This window comes from Trematomus bernacchii, unplaced genomic scaffold, assembly GCF_902827165.1.
Source record: "Trematomus bernacchii unplaced genomic scaffold, fTreBer1.1, whole genome shotgun sequence".
Lineage (NCBI taxonomy): Eukaryota > Metazoa > Chordata > Actinopteri > Perciformes > Nototheniidae > Trematomus > Trematomus bernacchii.
In genome coordinates, this window is record NW_022987527.1 from 93,592 (window position 1) to 103,915 (window position 10,324).

Below are 10,324 nucleotides of genomic sequence, written 5' to 3' on the forward strand. Positions count from 1 at the left end.
AGTATCTGTTTATGATTCTTTGTTAGTTTAAAAGTTTAGTCAAATCATAGAAGAAGTTCCCTTATGAGTCATTTATTTCCCAGGTTTTCTTTCAACAGTTATTTCCATTTTCACTCATGGGTCTACAGGTTTTATTTTGATGTGGAGGCCATTAAGTGAACGAAGCACCAGTCGATTAATTATCTGTGGTGTTTGCGTCGGGTCCTCGATCAGATGGTATCTCTGCAGTGTCAGCGCTGTTGACACTTTCAGCTCGTTCATGGCAAAGTTCTGACCAATGCAGTTTCTGAGTGAGGAAAACAGCACCAATGAGTGGAATATGGTGACAAATTAAGCTTTAAAGTAACATCATATAGGAAGACAGCACTTAAGGTTATGGAAATCAGATGAACAGTCAATACCAAATGATATATATATTTTTGATTGACATAATATTGGAATAGGTTGGACAAGAAGGCAACAGCAACAGCCTTTCAGTAAGCCTTTCGTGTTTGCCAAATATGTTTTTACTGCAGGGCTATTGTATTGTAATGTGTTGTAAACTTAGCTGTAGCCCTATTTTTTGTAAGCTAGTCACACGGTATCATATGAGGACAAACCTTGGCCCAGCAGAGAAGGGCACAAATGCGTGAGGAGGCCTCTTGGAAACATTCTCCGGGAGAAAACGCAGTGGGTCAAAGACCTGTGTTGACACAAGATGGAAAAACAAACACCAGTGTGGCATTAATCAAACTTTTTCTTAATTTCTCCCATGAACATTTAATGAGTTCATGCTCACGCACACCCCTAATACAGTGAGGGAATAAACCATGCTAGGTCCTAGGAGTCACTCTGTGATATGCTGACATCTCGGAACAGTGGGGGCACTAGGGTTTGCATTAATTGTGCACTAATTGAATGACTTTGACACTTGTGTGGTGGCCCTGAAGTTGGTCTATTCTCAAAAGAAGAAGTATTTAAGATTGTCGCAGACTGACAGACAAAGAATCATTGTCCAACGTCATGTTTTCTGAAATGCTATTGTGTTATGATCCTTAGGGCCATCATACCACGACAGTATATGATTTTAAAACATTTTATGTAGAAGTATCATAGGTTTACTTCTATGGGCACATGTGAGCTTACACATTTAAAAATACTTCCACAGAATGATCTTCTTTACTTACTTCAGGGTTTTCCCAGACAGTTGCATTCCTGTGAAGTGAATACACACTTGTTGCAATATGACTCCCTACAAATAAGAGCAAAACAAAAATGTATTTGTAATAAGATTGTGCAGGGAAAAACAATTAATATATTATGTTTGAGACAATTTTGCAAACCTGCTGCTATAATTCAAATCATCACAGGTTCATTTGTGCAAGCTTGACTCAATAAAAATAACTGTTTTCAAAGTTAATCTTCATACGATACAATATACTTTGTTGTCCCCGTAAGGACATTTTGTTCTGGACTCCGTCCTGCAGTTCCGCATACCTTGACCTCAGTGACGTGCGGTGAGGTTCATGGCTGGTGAGGCACTGACTCTTTCAGAGTCAGATTTACAAATATTATAGCCTATTTTGACCTTAATCAAAATATTCTGTTATTTTCAAAAGCTTTTTTAGTCTGATGCTATGATTAATTTTAAACAGACCGATCAACAAAAGGATACCCAAAATCTAAATATTGGATTGTTCTTTCTAAGTAAGATCCCATTTTCATTACAGTTGTGGTCTTACCTTGACTTGAAGATGAATATAAGTCCATGCTATCCTTCTGGACAACAATCTCTATTACTGTTTTGTAAAAGTCCTCCTTATCTTCCTGTAGTTTCAAAAGTCTAGTTTGTTGTTTGCGGTAGAATAACAGTAGCAACAAGAACCTGTGGGCTCACGTGCGCCCCCTTCAGTGCGGCAGAGGTTATGGCTGCCTCTCCTGATGCTTTTTTCATTGCCGTTGTACGATGAGACCAGCGAGCCTAAATATCATATGTGAAATAAGTTATTTAGAGACTATGGATGGCGAGGATAAATGTAATAAAGGGATCTACAAACATTACATTGGTGACCTACAGTGAGATGGGAACAGGCATGCGCTTAGGGCCCGCTTTCCAGCCAGTTTCTGTGGGGTGACGCATTCTGAAGTGAGGCAGAGCTCATCTGTGCCTCACCTCACCCCACAGTAAATGGCTTGAGCGCGCTCACAAAATAAGTGGCCGCGCTAAATTAGTGCCCGCGCTCCAGCAAGTTACTGTGGGCTTACGTGAGGCAGAGCTCGTCCCTGCCTCACTTCTCATCGCTCCCGTAGCGGAGCTCGGCAAATTTGCTGATTTTGACTATAAAATGCGATTGGAATCATACAGAAATCACATTTACACAAGATCAGTGGAGACATTTTATTATTATTATTATTTAGTTTTTCTTTAATTGTTTTTCCGTTACATTGGAGTATGACAGGTGAGGCTCTGCCTCCCCTGCCTCCACTGACTGCACGTCGCTGCTTTACCTTATCTTTTACCACAGGGTATAAACGTTTGATGCATGCAACTGTATGCTGTTTTATTCACATTCATCTGCAAAGAACCATTAAAGACAAACCTGCAGGCAAAGTCCTTCCATCAAAAAAGGTAATGGTCTTGGTGGTGATTCTGGATATTCCTGGTACCGGAGGGTAAAGGCGGAGGGACTCTTTTATGAACATTGTAGTGTATGGAATTTTACTGAGATCCTCCCTAAAAAGTAAACAGACAAGTGTTAGTTCAACAATTGGCAGCACTGACATACATTTGCATTGTTTTCAAATGTAAGCCCACCACTCCATGGTGTCCTTGCCATCCAGGGCTTGAAGGACCTCATCCCGGCACATCTTCTGGTACTCTGGGTGGCAGGCCAGAGAGTAGAGGATGAAGGACATGGCACTGGCTGTAGTGTCATGGCCTTCAAACATGAAGGTGTCCACCTCTGCTTGTATATCTTCATCTGACAGACCCTGTTTGTTCTCATCCTTAAATAAAAGGCAAACTTAAAACATTAGTAATGAACATATTATGTCTTAATGTGACACTACTACTCCAATTAAAAACCGTACAAGTTGCAGGCCTATTGGAATTGGCACAGAAACAGCTAATGTCTGTCGGATCCTTTTACAGGTCAACTGTGTTTGGAAAGAAAGGACATTTTAGTTACCGAGTTACAGAGGTGTCCTTGAGTAGCTTATTGTGTCATATTGATTATATGTGCACAACAGAAATGTATAACTTTTAAGTTGCTGCTCAAGAGTCCCTCATAAGAGTAAAATAACCAGACTGTTGCCTTTGTACCAGTGGCCATTGACCAGTGGCCTCATGCTCAGCATATCAATGCTCATTCGAAAAACCTTCTGCGTTTCCTTTTGCCCTAGTTTTTTGCCCCTTGCAGGTTAAGCACATACAGTATAATATTTGCGTCATCTCAGGTTATAAACATGACACAACTACGCTTTTTTAATGTGCGGCAACTTTAAGACTGTTCATGCTTTAAATATCTCATTACTAAAATGTTCACGATTATTAATTCATTATCTCTATAGAGAGCTTGCTGCTTTGACAATTGCAGTTTTTACGTATGTTGTTTTTTTTCATTGATCAGAAGTGTCTCATTTTGTGAATTCAATACATGGCACATAACATACTCTCGCTAAGAGAAGGATGTCCAGAAAGTCCACGTTTCTCTTTCCCTGTACGCGATCCAGCTCGTTCTCCTTGAGTGCTTCTTTCCTCTTTTGTATGACTTCCCCTTCAAAATAAGAGAATAATTAATGAGCATATCCCCAGTAACTCTTAAAATGCAGCAACCATAAACCTACAGTTTAGAGCCTATACAATTTCGATGTATGGGCAAGCTAAATTCAGTTTTAGATTGTCATGAAGGTAATATCTGTGAACATCTTACCTGTGTGACTGTGAGCCACCTTGCATGCTTTTCTTAGTCTGAAGCCATGTGGGCTGAGGTAGAAAATGAGGTCATTGTGGTATGGAAACGTCCTGAACCGCAGGTTAATCAAATTACTGAGCTCATACACTGCCTTGATGTATTCATTTGTTCCGCTGAAATAAGAACGTAGACAAACAGTTCAGACAACTGAGAACATAAACCTGTAATTGTGAATGGCGGGAAAACGTTTGTATGGACTCGCCTCTCGGTCTGACAGTTGCTGTTGTAGCTGAACGCACACTTCATGATGCTGTCCAGTGTCATAAGGCTCACGTGGTTAAACAATTCAAAGGACTCATTGGTTTTTGCATAACTCTCCCATTTGTCCTGGCAACAGTGAAAGAACAGATGTGAGGTCTCAGCAGGACGTGGAAAAAACTTCAACACACTTAGCTGGAACAACTTTGACATAAAATAGCTGCAGCATCTGGAAAGCCTAAGCCTATATTTCCTCCACATCACTTCACCATTGACTACTTATTATAGCACTTTACACAAAAGCATTTTCCTTGTACAAATTATGTGAAATGCAACTTGGCAAAAAAACAGACACTGATTTTATAAACAAAAAAACTGTCATTAACGTACCAGCATGGTTTTAACAGAGTCTGACATCAGATTTACGTAGGGTTTCAAAACTTCAAAATGGAAACCTGGGGTCAAGAGCCTTCTGTGGCGAAACCACTTCTGACCATCAGACACCAATAAGCCATCACCTGAAGACAGACAGAGGCAGTATGGATCAGCGAGGGAAGCAGCTTAACAGAAAATACTGTGCAGTAAACCAAAATATGCTGTAGGAGAAAGTAAAAGCAATCTTACCAATCCAAGGCTTAACAAAAGTATATGCCATATTATCTTTTGGCTCTGTTACGAAACAAACAATTACAGATTATGTTACATTGACCTTTGTTTATTGAAATGCAGATAATAAACCAATATGAGTCTACATGTATACGACGTAGTAAAAAGCATTGTCAAAAGATGAATTTGACTTAACTGCTACATTGTAAAGGTTTATGACTTCAGTAAAGATATAAAACAATGGCTCACACACCTGTAGATGTCAATATAGTTTTCGCATAGTCTGGATGGTGAATGCTGAGGAAACAAACAAAGGGTCCAAACCATATCGGGAAAGCATAAGGGTACTGCTGTCCCCATTTCACAATATTTTTCAAGTCCGACCCATCCTGTTTAAACTGAAAGTAAAAACATAAAAACATAGATTAAGCTTAACCAATATGCTGGAGCCTGAAGAGGACAAAGTTATCCCCTGAGTTGTGATGCTCTATAAACTAATACTCAACTGCTAAGTTTAAGCCTTAATTGCATCCAAATTGTTACTTAAATAAATGTAAAGAAGTTCAAATCAGGGACAACCCAAATTAAATAACACCAATAATAATAATAATAATAATAATAATAATAATAATAATAATAATAACATAAGAATACGCTTTGAATTTCCTTTTTTCGCAGTGTTTTCTCAGGCTTTTCTTATTGCAAATCTGAGTCTGTTGGCACATGATGAGACTGGGGATGACCTTTGACAGTTGCAACACTGGGGAAGCTGCAAAAAGGGACGGTTCATCAATCAATCAATCAATCAATCAATGTTTATTTATATAGCCCAATATCACAAATGTTACATTTGTCTCAGTGGACTTGCAGTGGTTGCATTCATTCTTATTCCTCTGATCAGAAACATGCTAGAGTGAGGACAGGAAGACACATTCTACATCTGCTGCTGAAATGACTATTCTCCCATGCAAATAAACAAATGATATGTTACATTTAATCATCTTTAAATGACAGGGTAGTAAAACGAACATCATTTATATGTGTTTCTTGGAAGTTTTATTTCCATTAGAGTGAAAGAAAACATGGAAGCAAAATAAACCAAAATAACAAGTACATGAAAAAACGATCTTTTTGCCTGTAATGTCCTTAAACAGTAACTTCATAATTTTGATTGTTGGCTGCTCATTTAATAACTATTAATTTGACTAGTTTGTTGTCTGCTCTTGTGCTTAGTGAATACTAAAGAAGACCATTTGTAGAATTCTGTTGAGTATTACCAGTGGCGTTTTTATATGTACAAAAGTGGTGGGGCACAAAAAACTTAGATGTCTATATATAAGCTTCTGCAGTGACGTGCAGTGAGGTTCATGGCTGGTGAGGCACTGGCACTGACTCTTCAGGTTTACAAATATTATATTTTGACCTAAACCAAAATATAATATTATTTTCAAAAGCTTTTTTTGTCTGATGCTTCGATTAATTTTAAACAGACAGTTCAACAAAAGGATACCCAAAAAATGTAATTTTATCATTTAAATATTGAATTGTTCTCTCTTAGTAAGATCCCATTTTCAATAAAATGGCGGTCTTACCTTGACTTAAAGATGAAGTCCATTTGCCTATCCTTCTGGACAAACATTTCTATTACTTTTTTGTAAAAGTCCTCCTTATGTTCTTGTAGTTTCAAAAGTCTATCATAAATCTAATCCATAGATTTATGATAAAAAAATTATAAAAGTAGGGTAGACATGTGGATGTTATCCGGCTGAACAAAACGTGCATTTATCTAACAGGTACGTTTCCCACAGATCTTATTTCGAGCTATTTTCTAAAATCCTCTGGAGAAATCTCATTGCTTTTTTGTGCTTACTTCCTGGTTTTAGGACGCGCCACTGCAGCCCCCCCGTCTCCTCTTCACACAGCACACTTTTCGCGGCACACGTACTTACAGCCAATCAGCTCTGAATGATTTGAGATGACGTATGGTGGGGATGGTAGCTCCGTGCCCCTCTGGTCATTATTTTTTTGCCACACACATTACATTACAAAATACTCTGAGCATGCGCAGTGTAGTTTTTACAGTCACGTTCACTTCACAGCGAGAGGAAGGGGCATAATCAGGTTTTGTCCCACATGGCTCTAAACAGCTCAATAGGCACACACTGTGACTGTAGACACACTAATTAGAAGAACACAGACTAAAACAGAAATGTGCAGACGAATCAGATGATTAAACATGATCTTAAAATATATTTTATATATTTTTTTATTTATTTTTTTGCATTTTTGTAATCATTATTTGTAATACTTTCTGCTGACACTAGGTGGGGCTGTGCCCCACCTGCCCCTAATGACCAGTCGCCACTGAGTATTACACAATTGCGTGAGTGTGAGGGTATTAAAATAAATTGGTCAGTAAGTCAGAGATTCTATTATTATTAATACATTATTAATATTATTATTAATTCATTCTTGCACTTGCTTCTGCGTCACTGAGCAGTCATTATACACGTTACCTCCTTTAGATGTCCAAAAAGCCAGTGCGACGGTGGTCCTGGAAACAATTCCATACTTTGCATCGCAGCTCTTCTTTGGGCAAGCAAGACTGTCAATGTATAAACAACGGCAACAACACAGAGCACCGCGATCAAGTGGTGCATGTGGGGTAAGCCCAGCTGATACTTCACGAAACCCTCAGTTGACTCCATGCTTGCGACTTCCTTGATGATGAGCAGTGATTCACACACCACAGTTTTGTGTGTGTGAGTGTGTGTGATGTAGCCACCGGAATGTGGGTGGAGAATGTGGCCCGCCCCGAACACCAGTCTACAGCCGAAGGAGGCTCCCTTCTTTCGGGTGTAAAACCTTTGTCAGGGGGTTCCCAAACTTTTCAGCCCGCGACCCCCAAAATAACAGTGCCAGAGACTGTCGACCCCCCACCACGTGAATTGTCAACGGGGGGAGCCTCACTGCGGGGACATTCTACAGATGGCCAGTCCGCCCCTGAAAGATGTCTATGCACATGTTATTAATAATAATAATATTAATAATTAAAAAAAAATGTTTTCATCTCGCGACCCCCACTTTGGGAACCCCTGGTCTATGGTGTAAACTGTAAAGTATGAAAATAAGGAGCCACTCCCCACGCCCCTCTGAGAGATATTGGTTAAAAAGAACACTAAGGCGCGTTCACACCAGAGTACTTTTCCCCATACTTTTCCCGTTTAGTTCCGTTAGCACCCCTTATGTCGCGTTCACACCAAAAAGAGTACTTAGTGCCGGGAACTTTTACCCCCATTTTTAGTGCCTGCTGAGAGGTGGTACTCTCCTGGGGGAAAAAAAGTGCCCCAGTTCTGATTGGCTGGGCGAATTGCAAACCACGCCCCGTAAAACTCTGAAATGTTTTGTAGAGCCACCATTTTATTATCCTCGCATTAGCATTATTAGCATTAGCATTCACCCAGCGCACAAACGCAGAGAGACTAACTTATGGCAACACAAAAGAAAACATGGGAGCGGTGGAGATGAGGAGGTGTCGGCGTTCTGGCGATTTACTTGGAAGTCCCAACTCTGGGGACTTCCGGCCGGGGACTACGGGTGGCAGTATACGCCGTGAAGTTGTTTGCGGCTTGCCAGTAAACCCAAAGCAGAAGAAGACGAAATGACGTCAGCGGCTCATTTGCGTAATCTTCCCTCAGGGAACTTATTCCGGTGTGAACGCGATCGGCTCTTAGTTCCATATGGGAACTAAGTGCTGCTAAGTACGGCAAAGTACTTGGTGTGAACGCGGCTAAAGGTGCTCTAGGAGGAGATTCAGGTGATAAGGTGTGTGTGTGTGGGGGGGGGGGGGTTACCTTGGTTGCTGATTGGCTAATGGTTACACAAGTGTGGAGTCTATTTTTATATAACATTAGAAAGACTGATTCTTATTATTACATGATTTGCTTGTTGTGCTCATTGTATGTGGCTGTGACTTAGGAATAAATTGACCCAATCACCCCCCCCAAGTTTTGATGGGGTGGACACATAGACTGTATAAATGGACGTAGGGTCCGTGACGTCACCCATAGGATTCTGCAGTTTCCGAGAAGCCCTTAGTAGGCGGAGTCGGCCACTAACGGCTCAACAGTGGCGTCAGAGTTCCACTCCCGCCTACTCCAGCCTGCTCCAAATAAGGGCAAAGAGGCGGAGCCGAGGCGGGACCTGCTGCCACCGGTCTGGAAGTGCCAGAGCTAGCTGAAGCTACCAAGCTAAGCTAACATGCTCCCCATCTGCACACTGCCGTCGCATTTTACGTTTCTAAGGTAAGCGGACATGAGACTATTCAGCAAAACTATAAATAATAATCTAAGTTGAGTTTTTAGCATAATACTTCAGAATCTTGAAATCCCTTAACGTTTGTATGCAATTGTGCTAAATTAAACACTGGAATCAAGCAAATATTAATATGTTTGCATGACATTAGTTATTTATATTTTGCCATCACTTAATTATACGTTTAATACATTTAAGTTAAGCTAAGGTACATGTGATGATAGCTAGTTAGTGCTCTTACCTGTGAGGCCTCCTCCAAACAGCATTATAACCAGACTGTATCATTAAAACTACAAGTACCAGTTCTAGATCCTTGACTTTAGACAAACAATTCAAAGACAAAATGTATTTATAGACCAATCTTTATTTGAAGGTGCCTCTTAACCTGAGATATTAGTTATACAGTAATAGTATTGACAATCTAAAAAAACTGAGCAACTCAACAGTCAACTTTATATTTCTTATTGTCTAAAGCATTTATTATTTTCATTTTTCCCCTCTCATATTCAGTGTGGATGGATTGAGACAGCGTGGTGTCCAGAGAGCTGCAGAGACTTCAGGGAGAAACCTCTGTGTGATGGACGGATTGAGACAGCGTGGTGTTCAGAGAGCTGCAGAGACTTCAGAGAGAAACCTCCGTGTGATGGACGTCCTGTCTGTTGGTTTGGCCGGAGAGGACTGAGGGTCTTTCCTCTGTGAGGAGGACCAGACCTGATGGAGGAGCCCATGCATAGCTGATACCACCTGATCAGGCCTAGTCTGTCACTTTATTTGACTAAATGTGTTTACTTATACATTTAATAGGTTTACACCTTCTGTCCATATGTGCTTTTTATTTAAAACATGTTTGATTAACTTTTGGTTCACATTTCAATAAATTGAATTTGTATTTGCACTCCTTTTGTCCATTATTCTTACTGAAAATGTTAGATTACACATTCACATCCGACTGAAGATTGGCCCCATTTATTTGCGTTGCAAACTCTGCGGTACAAGGTACATGTTGTGAAGCTCATGAAGTGAGGCAAATAGAAATAATCAGCTGATGGAGTGTAGATGTGGAAATAGGTGCATTCGATCAGCTGACTGTTTTCACAATAAAAATAGTTTCTTAGTGAATGTCCTGTACTGGTCTTAACATCTCATAACATCAGCTTTTAATTTTCCTATTGGATGTTTTTCTTGACCCTCGGAGAAAGAGGAGATGCTGAGTCGTGTCTTTCAGGCATGTCCTTTCCTAACAAAAATTACAG

The 10,324-nt window shown here is 40.1% G+C and overlaps 1 protein-coding gene across 1 annotated transcript; it reads right to left on the reverse strand.

The window, feature by feature from the left end:
* Positions 1-56: 56 nt before the first annotated feature.
* LOC117474639 (cytochrome P450 4B1-like) lies at positions 57-7,491 on the reverse strand. Its single transcript, XM_034120570.1, has 12 exons — positions 7,274-7,491; positions 5,011-5,155; positions 4,776-4,820; positions 4,542-4,669; positions 4,156-4,280; positions 3,912-4,066; positions 3,652-3,755; positions 2,795-2,985; positions 2,580-2,713; positions 1,167-1,231; positions 600-682; positions 57-286 (listed from the first exon to the last, which is right to left on the reverse strand). The coding sequence occupies exons 1-12, from the start codon at positions 7,463-7,465 to the stop codon at positions 115-117; spliced, it is 1,539 nt and encodes a 512-aa protein (XP_033976461.1). The 5' UTR covers positions 7,466-7,491; the 3' UTR covers positions 57-114.
* Between the last annotated feature and the right edge of the window lie 2,833 nt (positions 7,492-10,324).

Coding starts and splice junctions, on each gene's coding strand:
- LOC117474639 (XM_034120570.1), bottom strand. CDS start 7,465: ATGGAGTCAACTGAGGGTTTCGTGAAGTATCAGCTGGGCTTACCCCAC. Junction 3,756..3,911: donor GGTGGCTCACAGTCACACAG/GTAAGATGTTCA, acceptor CTTATTTTGAAG/GGGAAGTCATACAAAAGAGG. Junction 683..1,166: donor CTGTCTGGGAAAACCCTGAA/GTAAGTAAAGAA, acceptor GTGTCAACACAG/GTCTTTGACCCACTGCGTTT.